The 20,646-nt window shown below is 46.7% G+C and overlaps 1 protein-coding gene across 1 annotated transcript; it reads right to left on the bottom strand.

Moving 5' to 3' along the window:
- Positions 1 to 533: 533 nt before the first annotated feature.
- Positions 534 to 14,009, bottom strand: CERS2 (ceramide synthase 2). The gene is made up of 10 exons (XM_032234389.1): positions 13,805 to 14,009; positions 9,996 to 10,113; positions 9,682 to 9,800; positions 8,741 to 8,798; positions 8,552 to 8,602; positions 6,028 to 6,120; positions 5,612 to 5,740; positions 4,090 to 4,196; positions 3,325 to 3,478; positions 534 to 2,260 (listed from the first exon to the last, which is right to left on the bottom strand). Exons 1-10 carry the CDS (start codon positions 13,975 to 13,977, stop codon positions 2,105 to 2,107), a joined length of 1,158 nt encoding a protein of 385 aa, XP_032090280.1. The 5' UTR covers positions 13,978 to 14,009; the 3' UTR covers positions 534 to 2,104.
- Positions 14,010 to 20,646: the final 6,637 nt, after the last annotated feature.

Below are 20,646 nucleotides of genomic sequence, written 5' to 3'. Positions count from 1 at the left end.
GCGTGACGTGTTCCTTTTTAAATCTGTTTCTCTTCCCTATTTTTAATTTTTTATCTTTTTTAAAGAGTTTTATTCTGTAAGCCGCCCGGAATCCTTCGGGATTGGGTGGCATATAAATTCATTAAATTTGAATTTGAATTTTAAACTGAACGGAAAAAAATTCGAATCCGAGATGGGCGGCATATAAATTTAATTAATAAAAAAAAATGATAACCCCCCCCACTCATTTTTTTTGCCCCAAACTCCTCCAGGAATAACAAAAACCTACCCCCGAGGTGATTTTTTTTTAAAAGAAGTTTATTAGTTTAATTGAAGTTTTAATAGAATTAAACTTTCTTTTTTTAAAAAAAACACGTATTTTGGTCTGAAGATAACGAGTGGTCCTTTTGTACCCCTCCTCCCCCACCCACCCACCCTAAATTAACTCCTCCCCCCCACAAAATACTGCCGGGATGGGCCAGGATTCCCCTCCGTCCATTCCAAGACCCCCCCTCCCCATCATTTCCTTTCCGAGTTTTGTTTGTTTTTCCCATTGGGATAGAATTGAAAAGCCTACTACCTAATAAATTAAACATTAATTAAGATCTCCGGAGTGTGTGGTACCTTTGAAGAGCGAGGATGGGGGGGGGGGGGAGAAGGAAAAGAAGGAGGAGATGTGGGGGGGGGAGAGGGTTCGTATCCGGGGAGACCCAACAAAATGACCACTGAGGGTAGCAGGGTGAAAAAAAAAATCAACATTTTGCAGAAAGAAATTGAAATAATCCCTTCCCCCCCCCCCAAAAAAAACCTGGCTTTTAACACCCAAAGCTGTGGTTGACCTATTGAATTTAGCCAAACCCCCTCCAGAAACCCACCACCCCAAGAGGGGGGACAGGCATACCTGCTCTCCACCTTTCTATCCAGCTTTTCAGACCCCCCCTCCCCTGCATTTTTAAGGCTTTCCCAGCACTTCTGCTCTTGGCAACTACAAAAACCATGTGCAAGAGTGATCTCGGGGGACAGGGACTCCCTCGCCTGAACCCCGCTTTTAAGTTTGGTGCAGCTAACAAAGCTAGATATTCCCACCCACCCCCTAAGAGGGGGGGAAAACATGGCTTGTTCGATATAAAGTGATAGTGGACATTGGCAGAGAAGGAAAATTAAGGCCACAGTGGGTTTGTCTCCCCTTCTCACCCCAAATGTGTCACCCAAACATGAATTCCTACTTCGGTTCGAAAGACCAAACCCACCTCCCCAAATTTTGCAGCATCCACGGGACAGAAAAATCACCCCCCCTCCAAAAAAAAAGGACAAAGTTGCAGAAGGCGGGGGGGGGGGGAAAGAAAGCGGAAAATCCATTTTTTCCACCCACCCTTCCCCAAAAAAACATCCAGGCTCCTCGTGGAAAACCAGGCGGGCGCAGATTCTCAGCCGACGGTCGCTTCGCTCCAACCGCCTCGGTTGAGATCCCCGTTTTTTCCGACCCGCCGGCCCTTTGGCACAGAGAGGAAACCTCCATGATGAGGACTGGCAACTTAAGATGAACTTTCCGCCGTGGGCGCCTCTTGACGGGTGCAAAACTGGCAGCGGCGGGCATCACCACGATGGGGGAGATTTTTTTCTCCCCCCCTTCCTGCCTTTTCTTGAGTGATCAGTTTTTATTTGGGGGGTTCAGGAGGGAGAAAAATGGGGGCGAACAGCGAGAGGGGAAGGACCGAAGTTCATCTTGGTTTCCCCGATGGGATTTTAAGGCAGTTTGGTGAAGGGGGAGGGGGGAGCAAGCGGGAGGAGGAAGAGGGGGGGGGTCTCATGGGGGAATAATTCCTTCCAAGCCAGATTAGCAGGCGATAGGGACCACGGCACGCCCGCCCCCCCACCTCTGCCCCAAAAGTGACGGGGGGGAGAAAAAACGGGGCAAACCATTCTGGATAATCGTAGCCAGAGGAACCCCGTGCCCGAATTTAAGCCGTCTTTCCTCCAATTTTTGGCTTGGCCACAAAACGCAAACACCCTCCAGTCTCGGGTGACGCCTCGCTGCGGGCTCAGGGTGAGCCGGAGCCAGAGAGAGAGAGAGAGAGAAAGAGAGGAAGACGGGCACTCGAGGAAAACAGAGCCTGTGGGGGAATTATTCTACTTTCCGGTGATTATTGTTCAAGACGGGGTGCCCGTTGGTGAGCGGGCCATTCTTGGTTCCCGCGCCAGGCATGGCGCCCGCGGCAGCCTTTTCTTCCTCCTCGGAGTAATCCGTTTCGTCCCGATCGCTTCGCTCGTCCTCCACTATCTGCGGGGAAAGAACGGAGAGTGAGAACACCACCACCGGGGCCTTTTTGGCGGTGGCCCCTCCTTCTGCCTTCGAAACACCTGGAAAACAGCCCGATTGACGCCAGCCCAGGGCTTAAGGGACACCATGATTAAGCCGAATCGTTTGCCTGGCGTTTTGCAATTACGGCACGTTGGTTTTTCCACGCTTATCCGATCCGATTCTTATTTGGGGGGAGAGGGGCGTTTTATACAATTATGGATTTTTTTTAGGGGGGGGGTTAAATGCCATTTTAAAATGGACGTTGGAAATGGGTAAAAAGACCAGCGTTTGTTCCTTGAGAAATAACATATTTCTGCCTCCAATTTCATCCTCTCCTGAGGCCAAAAATAACATTTATACAATAACAGAGTTGGAAGGGACCTTGGAGGTCTTCTAGTCCAACCCCCTGCCTAGGCAGGAAACCCTACATTACTTCAGACAAATGGCTATCCAACCTCTTCTTAAAGACTTCCAGTGTTGGGGCATTTACAACCTCTGGAGGCAACTTCTGTTCCACTGATTAATTGTTCCCATTGTCAGGAAATTCCACCTTATTTCTAAGTTGCTTCTCTCCTTGATTAGTTTCCACCCATTGCTTCTTGTCCTGCCCTCAGGTGCCTTGGAGAATAGCTTGACTCCCTCTTCTTTGGGGCAACCCCTGAGATATCGGAAGGCGGCTATCATGTCTCCCCTGGTCCTTCTTTTCATTAAATTTTATTTTAAAAGTTATAGCTCAGTGCTCTTTTACAAAAGAAGAGAAAGCTTGCCAGCAAACCTTGTTCTAAGAATGAAATGTACAACGGGGGCCAAATCGATCGCTTCGCCGAGGACGAGAATTCAAGTTTCTAGTCCCCGTGGTGGCAAAAGCAGGCGTCATTTCGAGAGCGAGACTCTGACGGCTCTTAAGACATGTACAATTCCTTTTTTTCAGCGCCAAAATAAAAATCCCTTTGTGCACATTTTGGCACCTGCCTTCCTTCCTTCCACCCCCCTCCAAACTTTGCAGAGCGTGAAGTAAATTTTAAGAAATTAGCCCTTCTTACCTTTCCAGTTATGAATTTCTGAGCCATTCGAATGATCAGGTAGGCCCAGAATACGTGGAGGCACTGAAGGACGACCATCATGCTGTTGAAAAAGTAATAGCCGAAAAAAGGAGGATACATCTCTAAGGGGTAGATCATGGTGCAGTGGAGAATCCTAGGAGGAGAACCAGGGAAAGGATTAATATTTCAAAACGTTAAATGTTTTAAAGCATCTTCCCTCTCTAATCTCGGCAAAGAGGAATTTAAAGAGGAAAATTCTCCCAACTTCCGCAAAGGTAAGGTTGGGTTAAGGGCCACCCCCCCCCACACACACTTTCAAAGGGAGAATTAAAAGTTTAAAAGTAGGATGAGGGTCACACGTGGCTTGAACCCCCAAACTTCGGTTTTCTTACTTGTGGATTAATGCAATTTGTAAATTGTGGTACTTAGCGTTTCCTCTGTGGGTTTTTTTTTTTTTAAATAAGACTTGGATTAAAATAAAAAAGGGGGGGCACTGTGTTATTTATTAACTAGCCTCTCCTAACAGATGAAATATTTCCAAACAGGGGAAAAAAATAATCAAGGAACACATTTACACAAAAAAGCTCAACTGCGAAATGGATCGTATTTTGCCAAAAACGAAAATCTGGGCTAAAGATTCAACTATCTACATCTCGTTTTCATTCTCATTTGCCTTTTCTCTTGCGAATTTCCTCTCTCTTTTTCTTTTAAATAAATCCATGCCGTTTTTTGTTTCGTTTCCGAGAATCCCGTGAAAAATCTCACCAGAAAGGAAGGATGATCAAGCGGGTGATAATGAAGACGACTGCGAAGACGATGAAAATGTTGTTGCACATGTTCTTCCAGCCGGCGTAGTTGAACATCTTGGCCGACTGCAAAGCACGAAGAGAAAGGGAAGATTGGAACACCGCTGCTTTTAATTTCTTTTCACGCAAAAGAGAGTTAGCTGCAAATGAAATTCTTACCCCTATATTAAACAAATAGATAGAAGGGGGCCAAAGGGGAAGGAAGGGAGGAAGAAAAAGATGAGAGAAGGAAGGAGATTTGAGGAAGGAAGGAACGAGGGAAGGAATTGAGGGAGGGAATAGATGGGAAGAAGAGGGAGGAAAGAAGGGAGGAAGAAAAAGATGAGAGAAGGAATGAAGGAGATTTGGAGGAGGAGGGGGGAGGGAGGAATTGAGGGAGAGAGGGAGGAGATGGGAAGGAGGAAAGAAGGGAGGAAGGAAGAAAAAGACAAGAGATGAATGAAGAAGATTTGAAGAAGGAAGGAATTGAAGGAGGGAGGGAGGGAGATGGGAAAAGGGAGGAAGGAAGGAAGAAAAAGATGAGAGAAGGAAGGAGATTTGAGGAAGAAAGGAAGGAGGGAGGGAGGGAAGGAAGGAATTGAGGGAGGGAATAGATGGGAAGAAGAGGGAGGAAAGAAGGGAGGAAGAAAAAGATGAGAGAAGGAATGAAGATTTGGAGGAGGAGGAGGGAGGGAGGAATTGAGGGAGAGAGGGAGGAGATGGGAAGGAGGAAAGAAAGGAGGAAAGAAGAAAAAGACGAGAGATGAATGAAGGAGATTTGAAGGAGGAGGCAGGAGGGAGGAAGGAATTGAGGGAGAGAGAGAGGAGATGGGAAGAAGAGGGAAGGAGGGGGGAGGAAGGAAGAAAAAGATGGGAGAAGGAAGGAAGGAAGGAGATTTGAGGAAGGGAGGAAGGAATTGAGGGAGGAGAAGAGAGAAAAGAAAGGAGGAAAGAAGAAAAAGATAAGAGAAGGAATGAAGGAGATTTGGAGGAGGAGGAGGGAGGGAGTAATTGAGGGAGAGAGGGAGGCGATGGGAAGAGAGAAAAGAAGGGAGGAAGGAAGAAAAAGATGAGAGACAAATGAAGGAGATTTGAAGGAGGAGGCGGGAGGGAGTAATTGAGGGAGAGAGGGAGGAGATGGGAAGAAGAGGGAGGCAGGGGGGAGGGAGGAAGAAAAAGATGGGAGAAGGAAGGAAGGAGATTTGAGGAAGGGAGGAAGGAATTGAGGGAAGGAGGAGATGGGAAGAGAGAAAAGAAAGGAGGAAGGAAGAAAAAGACGAGAGACGAATGAAGGAGATTTGAAGAAAGAAGGAATTGAAGGAGAGAAGGAGATGGGAAAAGGGAGGGAAGAAGGAAGAAAAAGTTGAGAGAAGGAATAAAGATTTGAAGAGGAAGAGAAGGAAGGAAGGAGAGGAGGAAAAGGAGGAAAGGGAGGTGATTTGATGCCAAGGGAGCCAAGATGGGAGACCCCCCCCCCCACATATCCTGGCTTAACGTCTCACCTCCAGCAGGTAATCGGAGGCGTCGTGCAGAGCCATGATGAGGGTCCCTGCCCGGATGTAGTTGGTGAACCAGGAGAAACTGATCAGGATGATGGTGGCCACATGATGGATCACCTGCTCCTTGAAATCCTGCCCACCAACGGCAGAGAAAGGCAGAGATGGAGGCGGGAGGGGAGACCCCCAACCCAAAGCAGAGGGCGGGGAAGGAGAACTTTGCAGTGGGGGGGGGAGGAAATCCCCTCGTCCTCCCCCGTAGGAAGCCGCTCTAGGAAGCCACTTCTTCTGCTCAGGAGGCATCCCAACCTGCACGGTTTCCCCCCACGAATGAAGCTTCTGCAGGGGAATCTCGCTCGTTCCACCCCTCAAATCCATTTCCCCCCCCCAACAAGATCCTCCCCCCCCCCAGGCCAGCTGACCTTCCGTTTCACGTCGGAGGCGATGCTGAACAAGAGCGACAGGTAAAAGGAGAGCTCTGTGAGATAATACCAGTACTGAGAAGGCAGCAAGGGCTGTGGGAGAAAAGCCAGATTAAAACAGTGAGCCCAGCCAGAAAGTGTATTTACAAAGCCCCCCTTTTTTTAAAAAAAAAAATCAAGCTGGGAACTGCATGCACCCAGGACGTCCTCAACATATGACCGCAAGAGAGCCCAACATTGACGTCGCTAAGTGTAACATTTCTTAAGTTGAGCTTTGCACCCATTTTGCAACCTCTTTTGCCAGAGTTTGTTAAGTGAATCATTGCGGTTGCTGGCTGTTAAGTGAATCTGGCTTCCCCCATTGACTTTTGCTTGCCAGAAGGTCGCAAAAGTGGATCCCGCGACCCCGGGGGGGATGCAACAGTCGCAAGTACACGCCAGTTGCCAAACATCTGAACTTTGATTGCATGAACTATGGGGGACGAACTACGGTCGTTAAGTGTGAAAAATGGTGCTAAGTCCCTTTTTTCAGCGCCGTTGTGACTTTGGACGGCCAGGCAATGAACTGTTGTAAGTCAAGAACCACCAGTGTTTAACAATAGATGATAGATAGATAGATAGATAGATAGATAGATAGATAGATAGATAGATAGATAGATAGATAGATGTGTGTGTGTGTGTGTTTTGTATTTGTGCTGATAAATAAATAAAGGGAGACTAGTATAGATCTATTTCAAGCTATTTAGCTCTCATCAGCTAGCCATACCCTGACTGGGATTCGAACCTGGGCTGTATTACATATTAGGCCGTTGTGTTAACCACTAAGCCACAAGGTTCTCCTCCTTTATCAGCTGAGCCAGGGAAATAGGTATGTATTTAGTTTTTCCCTGGCTCAGCTGATAAAGGAGGAGAACCTTGTGGCTTAGTGCTTAACACATCTGCCTAACATGTAATACAGCCCAGGTTCGAATCCCAGTAAGGGTACGGCTAGCTGATGAGAGCTAAATAGCTTGAAATAGATCTATACTAGTCTCCCTTTATTTATTTATCAGCACAAATACAACACAAATGTAACAAAGGCAACAGTAAAAATATTGGGTTTCTGTCTGGATGGTCTCTTGTGACGAGCCGATAGACAGAGAATGGAAGCAGTGAACTTCCTCCCATATTTGGGCATACCAGGGGTTGTGACACTAAATAAATAAATACATACATACATACATACATACATACATACATACATACATACATACATTTATCAGCACAAATATATATATAGCTACACGTAGTGATAGCTGCCAGAATTGTTCATGTGCAAAATTGGAAAAATGGAAATAAACCCTCTGAGAAAAGTGTGGAAAAGGAAAGTGTGTGCCGAGATGGATAGGTTGACAATGGAAATAAAAGACAGAGGAGAAACCGAAAATTATTTGATTTGGAATATATGATATTGGAATTGGCTGGGTAGTAGAAGCAAAGGTTAGGAAATTAAGGGAAGATGATTAAAGAGCTAGAAAATAGAAATAAGCATAAATATAAGGATAGGTGAAGAATACGTCATGTTATAGTACAGGGCGGGGCATAACCTTTTCCTAGGGGGTCACAGCAACACTTGTAATAACAACACAAATAATTCATACACCATTCGAAAGCCCATCAAAAACTGAGTTTATTGACACGATTTAATAGTCAGTATGACCACCATTAGCCCTTCGAACAGCATTCAAACGAGGTGGATTGATAAACGTCGCTCCAGCATCGCGAGCCTCTCGAAAGGCAATGCATTTTATTCTGTCAATGATCCTTTGTTCTTCCGAATCGAATTTTCCAGCCATTCTTAAAGCAAATTTAACATTTAATAGCTCATTCAATTCAGTTTTTTATGGGCTTTAAAATGAGGTGTCGCGGAAGTTGTAAACTGCTGTCGATCTTGCTGTGACCCCCTAGGAAAAGGTTATGCCCCACCCTGTACGATAAGATGTGATGAAATGTAAAATATACATTATAAAATGTAAAAAAATATTTAGAATAATAATTACACATTGTACACATGCTAGTATATATCCATTCATTTATACATACTTGTGTGTGTGTGTGTGTGTGTATAAAACTAGCATGTATATCGGAGCCATAGTGACACTGTTGTAAAGGTGAAAACTGCGATATAAAATGAAGAAAACTGTTGAATTTAAAAAAAAAACTTTTTTTTCAAAAGAACTACCTGTATTTATTTTAATGGCTGATCCCTCTTGCTTCTGCCAGAAATAAATCACTTTTGTTCTTCTTTATAATGAATAAAGACAAGGGAATAATATGGGCATGATAACATCCAGGCACCGTTTTGGCTTCGGGTGCAAAAAATTCTCTAGATTTGACAAGGCACCGAATGCCAGAAGAAGAATTTAGCTTTTTAACTTCTTTGCAACGTCGGTGTTCACCCATCGGGGTTTGTGCATTTATTTATTTTTTTAAAAAAATCCACGCGACGTTTTTGGAAGAAACTCTCGCCAAAAACCACCCTTACCTGTATGGGGTAGCCGTCCCACACTTCTCTGAGGTCGTAAAACCAAGGTTTCTGCAACAGACCCACAAACACACAAACACAAACAAGAGAGAGACAAAACCCATTAGACGGAAGGAACTAAAGAATTTAAACTAAATTAAAGAAAGAGCTTTAAATCTTTCCGACAAGAAGAAGGGGCCGTATACTCACATCGACTATGACCGCCATGCCGGCGATGAACGCAACAAGGTAAAATGTGAATCTCCAACTGATAAAAAGAAGGACAAAGTGGTTGGTTTGCTGATGGTGGTTCTTTTCTCTCTTGAGCAGATTTCTTAAAAAGGCTGCCCCAGGGCATGTGCAGAGTGCCTGTCTCCGGACTTTAGGGGGCCTCAGTCTGCATCACACACCTATTGGGGTGGTGGGGGGGTCTTCCAGGGTTTTAACCTGTTCTAAACCGAATCAACAGCCCAGTTTCCATTTAGTGGCGGTCAGATTTATTTTATTAGAATTGTTAAAACACCGCGTGAAATTTTCTGCGTTCCCCTGGTCTCTGTGTGCGTGTGGGGGTGTGTGTCATTTTTTTCCCCAGCACCCCCTTTCTATCCTCCACCCAACAGGTCTTAAAAGATATGCCAATCAGACAATACAACACAGATAATCCTCAGTTTACGACCATTCCAATTGACGACAGGATCTTGCAAAAGGTATTTAGGCACCCAATTCCAAAGTCCCAATGGTTTCCCCTCCCATCATGGGAACGTATTTGGGGGGGGGGAGCTCAGCAACTGGGCCTTTTGCCACCTTGGATGGGTCACATTTATGCCCCCCCACCCAATACACACTCACACAAAATGACATTTAATTCTGGTTTCTGGCGAAATCCACCCAGCGAATCAATTCGCTTAACAGCCATGGGGTGTACTTAGCATCTGCCACCCCAAAAGGTCATAAAATCAAGCTCACTATGCACCATGACTCGCTTTGCAACCGTCGTGACTTATGAGCATAATTGCCAGGCCCGGCCGTAAGCGGAGAACTACCTAATAGGGAATGCTGGGAGGGTTTGGCCCACAGGATGCAGAGGCCGACCCCAGATGGAGGATTCCTTCCTGGGGAAGGGGCCGGGCATTTGGGGGTGAAGGGTCTACCTGGCTTCCCGGAATTTCTTGAGCAAACTGGGCCTATCCTGATTTCGCCTCCGCCGGAACCATCGCTCCACCTGCCGGGGGGAGCACCCACACTTTTTGGACAGCGCCTCGATAGCCCCCTGCGAGGAGAAAACAAGACTTAGAAACTCAGTTAGGTGGGAGGTTATGGGGACCAATTCTTCCCCTTCACACCCCGAAAGCTGCTTTTCTCCTCCCCTCTGCACCCCCCCCCAATTTCGGCTCCGTTTCTGCAGCTGGAGGGTCCAATTTGGGAGGGGGGTTTTCCCTGCCGAGGGCCCCTTAGACACTCTTACCTGTTTGGGGGCTTTGCAGGAAGTGGAATAAAATTTCTCGAGCACTGGGTTGGGGGTGGCTTTTAATCGAGTTTTTTCTTTGACGTTCAAAAGCCCGGCCAGTGGAGTGGCGATGTAGCTGAAGGAGAAAAGGAAAAAAGGGTGAAAAAAAAATGGAAGGAAAGGGAAGAAGGGAAGGGAGTAAATGGATGAAGAAGGGAAGGGAAGGGAGATAAAAGAAGGAGAAAGGGAAGGGAGTAAATCGATGAAGAAGGAAAGGGAGTAAATGGATGAAGAAGGGAAGAGAAGGGAGATAAAAGAAGGAGAAAGGGAAGGGAGTAAATGGATGAAAAAGGGAAGGGAGTAAATGGATGAAGAAGGGAAGGGAGTAAATGGATGAAGAAGAGAAGAGAAGGGAGATAAAAGAAGGAGAACGGGAAGGGAGTAAATGGATAAAGAAGGGAAGGGAGTAAATGGATGAAGAAGGGAAGGGAGTAAATGGATGAAGAAGAGAAGAGAAGGGAGATAAAAGAAGGAGAACGGGAAGGGAGTAAATGGATAAAGAAGGGAAGGGAGTAAATGGATGAAGAAGGGAAGGGAGTAAATGGATGAAGAAGGGAAGAGAAGGGAGATAAAAGAAGGAGAAAGGGAAGGGAGTAAATGGATGAAGAAGGGAAGGGTGTAAATGGATGAAGAAGGGAAGGGAGTAAATGGATGAAGAAGGGAAGGGAGTAAATGGATGAAGAAGGGAAGGGAGTAAATGGATGAAGAAGGGAAGAGAAGGGAGATAAAAGAAGGAGAAAGGGAAGGGAGTAAATGGATGAAGAAGGGAAGGGAGTAAATGGATGAAGAAGGGAAGGGTATAAATGGATGAAGAAGGGAAGGGAGTAAATGGATAAAGAAGGGAAGGGAGTAAATGGATGAAGAAGGGAAGGGAGTAAATGGATGAAGAAGGGAAGAGAAGGGAGATAAAAGAAGGAGAAAGGGAAGGGAGTAAATGGATGAAGAAGGGAAGGGTGTAAATGGATGAAGAAGGGAAGGGAGTAAATGGATGAAGAAGGGAAGGGAGTAAATGGATGAAGAAGGGAAGGGAGTAAATGGATGAAGAAGGGAAGAGAAGGGAGATAAAAGAAGGAGAAAGGGAAGGGAGTAAATGGATGAAGAAGGGAAGGGAGTAAATGGATGAAGAAGGGAAGGGTGTAAATGGATGAAGAAGGGAAGGGAGTAAATGGATAAAGAAGGGAAGAGAAGGGAGATAAAAGAAGGAGAAAGGGAAGGGAGTAAATGGATGAAGAAGGGAAGGGAGTAAATGGATGAAGAAGGGAAGGGTGTAAATGGATGAAGAATGGAAGGAAAGGGAGATAAAAGGAGAAAGGGAAGAGAGTAAATGGATGAAGAAGGGAAGGGAAAGGAGATAAAAGAAGGAGAAAAGGAAAGGAAGGAAAATAAAAGGAGGAGGGAAATGGAAAAGCAAGAAAGGAAAATGGAGAGGGAAGAGAGAAGGCGAGAAGAAAGGAAGGAAGGAAGGAAGGAAGTCCAAAGACCATCCCAGCCTTATCCGTCTACTCCCACTGATCACTTTGCCCAAAAGCTTCTTCCTCGTCCTCAGAGGAAGATTCAGGGAGGATACCAAAGCTGCTGGCTGGCTGCACCCTCCCAGAGCCTGCCATGCCCCTCCCTTCCTCATCCCGGCTGGCATTGCCCAAATTCCTGTATTCCTCGAACAGGCAGGGCAAAAAGCCGCCCTTATGGAGCCGCAGCTGGTCTGCCCCAATGCCAACCTTCCTCGCTTCTCGCCAGCCCCTCCGAGCTCTTGAGCCTCAGCAGGATGGCAGCTGCCCACTTTTAACATCCCCCCCCCCCCGTATAGGGCAGAGCTGCCCCAGGTCTCCCACAGCCTGGCGCAGGGCTGGTGCATCAACCTCTGGGGTGGGGTGAGGGCAGGCCCTGCTTTTCGAGTCTAAATGCCCCGGATTATTTCTTGCAAAAAAAAGCTGCCTGTTTGTGGCCAGGAACGTGGTGGCGTCACCTTCCCCTCTGCAACCCGCTAAGGGCTTGGCTTTCCCCTCCCTGAAATAAATAATGAAAAATACACAAATCCCGCCACTTTAGGCTTCTTAAATTCCAACCGAACTCTCCCCTGGCTGAGTCTCTTCTTGGCTGCCTAATTCTTCCCCTGATTTAATCCTGATTCAATATTTATTTTTAAGCCCCAAACAAAAGATTTGGGCCCCTCCTCCTATTTTCCTCACAATGAGAAATCTGTAAGGGGTGGGGGGGGGGAGAGAAAGAGAGAGAGACAAGAGACAGAAAAAGAGATACAGAGAGAGGGAAAGAGGGAGAGGGAAAGAGAGAGAGAGACAGAAAGAGAGACACAAAGAGGGAGAGAGAGAGAAAGAAAGACAGAGAGAGAGAGATACAGAGAGAGAAAGAGACAGACAGAGAAAGAGACAGAAAGAGAGAAAGAGACAGAGAGAGATACAGAGAGAGACAAAGAGGGAGAGAGAGAGAGAGAGAGGGAGGCAGAGAGAGAGAGGCAGAGAGAGAGAGGCAGAGAGAGAGGCAGAGAGAGAGAGATACAGAGAGAGAGAGAGACAAAGAGGGAGAGAGAGAGAAATAGAGAAAAACAGAGAGATACAGAGAGAGAGACAGAGAGAGAAAGAGAGAGAGATACAGAGAGAGAGAGAGACAGAGAGGGAGAGAGAGAGAAATAGAGAAAAACAGAGAGAGAGAGATACAGAGAGAGAGAGACAGACAGACAGACAGAGAGAAAGAGAGACAGAAAGAGAGAAAGAGAGAAAGAGACAGCGAGACAGAGAAAGAGAGAAAGAGACAGAGATACAGAGAGAGACAAAGAGGGAGAGAGAGAGAGAGATCTGGAGGTATGCGAAGGCTTGGATTTGTATTTATTCAAGTTAGCCAATCCCTAACATTGTGGAATGTTATCTTTTCCAGAAAATTGGACCAGTCCTTCTGCAAACTGACAATGCCCGCTGCCAGGGGACAGGGGGTTTAGGGATGGGATCTGTAGAAAAGGTGAAAGGAAATTTAGGAGAAATGGCCTAGGTGCGTGAGGAGGGAGTGACAAAAAGTTGCTTTTTCTAAGAAGTTTTAAAAGGGTCACTGAGAAGATTCCTTTTCTGCTTTTGTCTGTAAGATCGCAAAAAGAAGGGAAGGATGGCAGAGGGAAGAAAGGAGGTAGGGAGGGAGAGAGGGAGAAGAAAGTGATGGATACGGTACAAATATGGTGTATGGAGAGCAGAAGAGCCAATAATTGTTTTTGGGAGTTGATGGTAAGATGAATCGATGTAAATATTTAATAATACAATACGATGTTGGCTGTGTAATAGTAAGTTTCAGTGTTTCTCAACTTTAACCACTTTAAAATGCCTGGACTTCAACTCCCAGAATTCCCCAGCATGTCCCAGAATTATTATTCATTCTTTCTCTTTCTCCCTTTTTCTTTCTCTTTCTCTCTCATTATTTTTCTTTCTTTCCTCTCCTTTCTTTCTTTCTTTTTTCTTTCTCTTTCTCTCTATTTTTCTTTCTTTCCTCTCTCTCCTTCTTTCTTTCTTTTTTCTTTCTCTTTCTCATTATTTTTCTTCCTTTCCTCTCTCCTTCTTTCTTTCTGTTTTCTTCCTTTTTTTCTGCCTTTCGGCCTTTCTTTCTTTCATCAGAGCAAGTCTTACCTTCCCACACTTCTGTTTATTGTAGGTAGTTGGGTGGGTGGGTAAGAAGGAAGGAAGGAAGGAAGGAAGGAAGGAAGGAAGGAAGGAAGGAAGGAAGGAAGGATCTGCCCTTTTTCTCCTCTGGGCTCCAGGGATACTCACATTTCGAAGAAGTGCCTGATGACCAGGAAGAGGAAGCCCAGGGGAATGGTGTACAAGAGATGAGCACCTTTGCTGTAAACTTGGTCATCCTGGACCTGGAGGTCATCCCAGGTCAAGTTGGCTGGCAACCAAAGCCGATCCCACCAGAAGTAATTGTACAACGTCTGAAACATCCTGCAGAAGGGAGATAAACCATGAGAGAGGGGAGGGAGGGAAGGAGAGAAGGGAGAGAAAGCAGAGAAAGGGAAGGAGGGAGAGGAAGGGAAGAAAGGAAGGAGAAGGAAGGAAGGAAGGAAGGAAGGAAGGAAGAGAAGGGAGGGAATAATGAAAGGTATAGAAAAGGGGGGGAGCGAAGAAGGAATGGAAGAAAGGAAGGGAGAGAGGGAATTAAAGGAAGGAGGGAAGGCGGAAATGGAGGGAAGGAAGGACATGCAGGCAGGCAGGGAAGAAGGAAGGAAGGAAGGAAAGAAGGGAGGGAATTAAAGAAAGGAGGGAAGAAGGAAATGGAGGGAAGGAGGTGGGCAGGCAGGCAGGCAGGGAAGCAGGAAGGAATGGAAGAAAGGAAGGAAGGAGGGAAGGGAGGGAATTAAAGGAAGGAGGAAATGGAGGGAAGGAATGAAGGACATGCAGGCAGGCAGGCAGGCAGGGAAGAAGGAAGGAAGGAAAGAAGGGAGAGAATTAAAGGAAAGAGGGAAGGAGGAAATGGAGGGAAGGAAGGAAGGACATGCAGGCAGGCAGGGAAGAAGGAATGAAGGGAGGGAATTAAAGAAAGGAGGAAATGGAGGGAAGGAGGTGGGCAGGCGGGCAGGCAGGGAAACAGGAAGGAATGGAAGAAAGGACGGAAGGAGGGAAGGAAGGGAGGGAGGGAATTAAAGAAAGGAGGGAAGGAGGAAATGGAGGGAAGGAGGTGGGCAGGCAGGCAGGGAAGAAGGAAGGAATGGAAGAAAGGACGGAAGGAGGGAAGGGAGGGAGGAAATTAAAGGAAGGAGGGAATGAGGAAATGGAGGGAAAGAGGTAGGCAGGCAGGCAGGGAAGCAGAAAGGAATGGAAGGAAGGAAGGGAGCTTTTCAATCTCCACAGCCAATCCCCAGATGGGAGACCCCCCCAAATATCCCCCCAAACCCCCCCACCCATTTCAGAATTACGGCCTGGACCATTCACAGCCGCCTCCCTTGATTCACCCCCGGTGGAAGGCGGCCTCCCCTTCTTTTCCCCACCCGATATATTTCACCTTTCGTTTTAAAATCCAGACTCCCTAATTCTAAAAAGAGAGTGGGATTCAGGCCTCGGCCTCCCTTCCACCTGCCCCCTTTCTGGATACGACGTTTCTCCCGGGGTATTGATGAATAAACCAGCTACATGTGTTCACCAAGCTTCCCATAGCTGAGCCCACTTTTCAAATTGTATCAAAGACAGAAACAAAAATATCTAAACCAAGTTCCTCTCTTGAGACAAAGTGAATCAAAACGTAACCCTCTGCAAACCTCCACCATTTCCCCTTTTCAGGTCTTCCCAAAATAACCCCCACTTAATTTGATTCATCCTCCCCGTCCGGTTCTTTAACAAATAACCCCAACTCAAAAACTGCAAACACAAATTTTAAATACCGATCGAGGGATGGATGGCTGCCCAAACAGGAGACCCACTAAGGACACTGGAGTGAGCCAGGGGTGGGTCCCTTCAACCAGCAGCAGCCAAGTTCCACGCCAAATCCTGCTTCCTGGCAGGAGACCCCCCTCCTGAGCCTACTTTGTCCCGGAAAGGAGACCACCAGGCGATGCAGAATCCGTCCCACGCGGCTGGGGTTAGATGTGGCTGCTTTTCCCCCGCACAACGGCTCTCTCGAGAGGGAAACAGCTTCCTGGCAGCTCCCTGCAGCTGGGATTGTTAAACCCAACCCTCCTTCCACGTGGGGGAGCAAAGGTTTGGGAGCCGCACTCTGCTCCAGCAGGGGGTGTGTGGGTGGACACGGATGGAGAAGCTCCCTACCACCACCTGGCCCATCCTCCACCACCACCACCACCACCCCTCCCCAGAGCAGAAGGCAGAAGGCAGGTTTCCCCTGCCCGTTGCAAATTTTGCATTGCAACCTTACATCTGAATAAACAGATTAAAAACCTTTCCCAAGAAAAGAGGCAGGAAAATTGAACCCAGCACCTGAAGCAGCGTTCCCACACCTATCACCAAGACTTTGCCCTCTGACCTTTGCCCCGACTGGTTGCTGTAAGGGGGGGGGTAAGCTTTTTAAATATTTTTTTTTTCATTATTTTCACCCCAATTTTTAGGGGAGAGAGAGAGAGAGTCAGAGAGAAAGAGAGAGAGGCAATGAGAAAGAGATAGAAAGAGACAAGAGATAGAGGCAGAGAGACAGAGAAAGACAGAGAGAGAAAGACAGAGAGAGAGAGAGAGAAAGACAGAGAGAGAGAAAGACAGAGAGAGAGAAAGACACACAGAGAGAGAAAGACACAGAGAGAGAGAGACAGAGAGAGAGAGAGAAAGACACAGAGAGAGAAAGACAGAAAGAGAGAAAGACACAGAGAGAGAGAAAGACACAGAGAGAGAGAAAGACAGAGAAAGACAGAGAGAGAGAGACAGAGACAGAGACAGAGAGAGAGAAAGACAGAGAGAGAGAGAGAGAGAGAGAGAGAAAGAAAGACACACAGAGAAAGACACAGAGAGAGAGAGAGAGAGAGAGAGAAAGACAGAGAGAGAGAAAGACAGAGAGAGAGAGAAAGACACAGAGAGAGAGAAAGACACACAGAGAGAGAAAGACACACACAGAGAGAGAGAAAGACAGAGAGAGCGGGGGGATAAACAGAGACAAGAGAGAAAGAGACAGAGAGGAAAAGAGAGAGAGAAAGAGAGAGAGAGAAAGGATAGATGTAGACAAGAGATAAACAGACAGAAAGAGATAGAAAGAAAGAGACAGTAAGGCGATGAGAAAGGGATATAACAGACAAAAAAGATAGAGGCAGAAAGAAAGAGAGACAGAGGAAGACAGACAGACAGACAGAGAGGGAGAGAGAGGGAGGGAGAGGGATGCAGTTTAAAACTGTACAGGAGGCAGTAAAAAAGCTAAAAGGAAAAAAAACTGGAAAATGGAAAATGGAAGAACAAACACATTTTGGCTGATGTGGGGGAAACCACCCCTTAATCCCTCCTTTCTGAGCGCAGAGGAATATTCCACAATTTAGGGGCCCTGATTCAAAAGTCTTTTCCCTTTCTAGAATTCTGCCTGATCTCATTTCCGTTGTTAGAGGGGAGGGGAAAAAATCAGGAATATAGAGAAATAAAAACCCACAGCGAAGCGGTTGCAACCGGTGAGCTTTCAAAATCAAAGGGAAGGGGTGCAAAAATGGAAAAAAAAGGGGGGGATTAAAAGTTTGTCCCAGCCGATATTTGGGGCCCCTTAGATGCAAAGTCCCACCTATTCCTTACTGCCAAAGGAAGGACCATTCCAAGTCATTTGAAAGACAGGGGAAATAAAATAAGATTATCCACGCAATTTGGAGCTCAGAGGATAGAAGGAAAGGAAGGCAAAATTGTTGGGGGCCTAGGCCTAAATTGCAGGATTTGGGCACGCCAAACACCACCACAACCTCAGTTCACCCACAGCGGCGTGGCCTGCATGAATAACACAACCCGTACAATGTGTGATTGTGCCCACCACACAATCCTCCGATTCATTGGCTATTGTTCCAACGCCACTGGCCACAGCCGATGGGAGTGAGGCATTTGGTCTCAAACACACACACACAATCAGCACAAACAGCTGAAAGGAACTTTAAGCGTGAATCCTGGTTTAAGGAAACAAAGTTAAGTTGGCTTTTCAACCTTATTTCTTTATACGCTATTTTCTTTTTTCCATTTTATGCTGGCCGACTCCAGAGTGACTCAACAGCTTACAGAAATGTTCCATTAAAAAAGAAAAAAGAAAAAAACAGGAACAAGCAAACCGAGGTTTAAAGCGAGGCCCGTCGGTGTTTTGGCATTAGATTCAAGTTCCTAGTCCTTGTGAGGACAGATAAGGAAAGGACAGGCTGGTGGGAACTCAAGGCAGCCAAAGATAGGGGAGAAAAAACAACAACACAACAGGGTCAGACTCTTTTAAATTATTCACTAGAAACAAGTTGACTATTGCTATTCAAAATCAAGTCCTCCGGGATTGGGTGGCCTATAAATCTACTAAATAAATAATAATAATAAATAAATTTAATTTTGGCAGCTCTCAATGTGCAGCTTTAACCCTTTTGCCTGGCCCTCCAAGGTTGATTTTTACTCCCCAGCTGTCACACCCGCCCCCCCAAAATTAACCATCGTGAGGATGGGACAATCGTTTTCTTTTTCTTTTTTTAATTTATTTATTTTATCAATTTCATATATACATTCACAATTATATAATCTCATAACTGTTATTAATAATATGTATTTATAACAATTTTTCCCTACTGTTGACAATATACTTGAAGATTGCTTTCTTAACATCCCATAGATCCATCTTATCTTACAACGGTCCTACTTCTTCTTCCCTCCCTCCCTCTTTCCTTCCCTCGTTTCTTCTCTCCTACTCCCCTTCCTTCCCTCCCTCCTTCCCCTTCCCTCCTTCCTTCCCTCCTTCCCTCCTTTCTTTTCTCCTTCTCACCTTCCTTTCCCCCTTCCTTTCCCCCTTCCTTTCCTCCTTCCTTCCCCCCTTCCTTCTCTCCTACGTTCCCTCCTTCCTTCCCTCCTTTCTTCTCTCCTTCCTTCCCTCCTTCCTTCCCTCCTTTCTTCTCTCCTTCCTTCTTTCCTTCCTTCCCATCGTTTTCTTTACCCAACTGCAAATGGTTGGGTCTTGATCTGAAGCCTTAGCTTAGCCAAGTAGGCATGGCTCCCTGCCTTCGGGACTTCCTGCTACTGGAAAAAAGCTTGCCAGCTGCTTCTTGGGGCACACAATGAACCACGCTTGGTCCCCACTTCAAGAGTCCCTGCGCTGGAGACCCTCACCAAGAAACGAAGGAGTTTGCAAAGAGAAAGAGAGGAAAGGCGGCGGGTATAATAAAAATTCAAGTTTCTGTCCTTTGCAGAAGCGCCCCCGGGGCAAACAATGCCTGGTTGTTAAGCAGCGTGTGCTGGAAACAAAACTCACAACACAACCATGCCAGTCCTCCACTACCCTGGGGGTGAAAGAAAAAGGGATTTTTCTAGAGATTTCTCCAGGAAGGTTAAAGAAAAAAAATCCACCTGGATTTCTTCTTCTTCCCAAACATCGGGGCAGATGAGGGGTGTTTGCCCCACTTAAGCGGCCCAGCCTAAAACCCAAGAGTCCTTCCAGGGTTTGAAGCGGCTCAAGAAGAGCAAACATATAAATAAAATAAACATTCATTCAAACATTCAAACGAGGAACAGGTATCACCATCTTCACATTCTCCTCACCTTCCCGGAAAAGGACGAAACTCCCCCCCCCCCCACTTTCCCACCTGCCTCCTCTCACGCGTCACGCCCCAGGTGTGTGAAGATGACCACAACTGTCCTTTACAACCCCAAAAAGCAAGACCGGGAAAGACCCCACGTTTTGAGCAAAAGTTTGGGGACTAATTTATTTCTTTTGAATAAAGTTTCCTCTCTTCTTAGCTCAGTGAAGTGCAGCACAGCGCCCCCTAGAGGAAACATGTTTCCTTTTCCCACCAGATCCCCCAATTTATCCTCATCCTTCCTAATCCTTGGCAATTTGCAGGCCAAGTTTTGCTGGTCCCCTTGAGCAAAACCAAGCGTTTTTGAGTCCCGCGTGGAAGAGATTCAGCGGCGAGGCAACCCTGGTGGAGGAAAAACCGCGGCTTCCGCAGGGGGGAGGGGAGGGGAGAGCTCCAAGCTAGGGCCCCCCCCTGCAGCCTGGTTAAAATGGGGCTAAATGCAAACTGGGGAGGAAACAAAATCCACCCCTCTTTCTTTCTTTCTTTCTTTTTTCTTTCTTTCTTTCTTTCTTTCTTTCTTCTTTCTTTCTTTCTTTTTCTTTCTTTCTTTCTTTCCTTCTTCCTTCCTTCCTTCCTTCCTTCCTTCCTTCCCTCCTTCCTTCCTTCCCTCCCTCCCTCTCTCTCTTTTTCTCTCACCTGGATCTGAATCCAGCCGGGAAGCCGGGAAACTCAGCAGGGAGGGCAGCCTCGGTGCCAACCTTAATGCCGACTGTCCCCGGCACCCGGCAGCTGTAGGCGTTGAAGTTCCTCACCCTGCTTCCAAGCCAGCTGGTTGGGGCTCCACCCTGGGAGTCCCTAGCTCTGCTCCCAGTACCACAACAAAACAGCTGCCTGATACAATCGCTCTCAAGGCAGAGGAGGGCTTTAGCCACCCCCAGCCACCCCCTCGGTGGCTTGAGCAATTACTGGGAGCGCCTGGTTAGCCCCATCAACCGGCTCCGTAGAGTTGGGAGAGGTTCAAAGGCCAGGAAAGGAAGGGATCCTTGGCATCTCAGCTCTGGAGTCCATTCCCTCCTCCCTCCCCCCCCCCCCACAAAAAAAATGCCAGGTCCTTGGATGGCGAGGCTGCCCCTTTTTCTGGCCAAGATCTCTTGCAGACGGAAGGGCAGGGAGATGCTTTGGCCTAGTTCTTTAGACGCTGGGCTAAAAACCCAGGGAGGCGGCCTTAGGCACCAAAGCCGGCTAAGTGACTTTGGGCCCTGTCACATTCTCCGGGCCCAACCCACCTCACAAGATGGTTGTTGTGGGGAAAAGAGGAGGAGGAGGAGGAGGACTAATCATGTCAGCTGCCTGGAGTTAAGTACAGCAGTTGCAAAATGAGATGAGTAATTGTTATAAACCTCACATCTGCCTATTCCAAGACTTTGAAAAAGACTCGACAGGTAGACATGG

This window comes from Thamnophis elegans, chromosome 17, assembly GCF_009769535.1.
Source record: "Thamnophis elegans isolate rThaEle1 chromosome 17, rThaEle1.pri, whole genome shotgun sequence".
Lineage (NCBI taxonomy): Eukaryota > Metazoa > Chordata > Lepidosauria > Squamata > Colubridae > Thamnophis > Thamnophis elegans.
The sequence above is the reverse complement of the archived record's forward strand: the minus strand, read 5'-3'. Positions and strand labels throughout refer to the sequence as shown.

Excerpts from the sequence above, each read along its gene's own strand:
- CERS2 (XM_032234389.1), bottom strand. The coding sequence starts at position 13,977 with ATGTTTCAGACGTTGTACAATTACTTCTGGTGGGATCGGCTTTGGTTG. Across the intron at positions 10,114-13,804 it reads ATCAGGCACTTCTTCGAAAT|CTACATCGCCACTCCACTGG; the intron begins GTGAGTATCCCT and ends TTTCTCCTTCAG. Across the intron at positions 6,121-8,551 it reads GGGACGGCTACCCCATACAG|CCCTTGCTGCCTTCTCAGTA; the intron begins GTAAGGGTGGTT and ends TTTCTCCCACAG.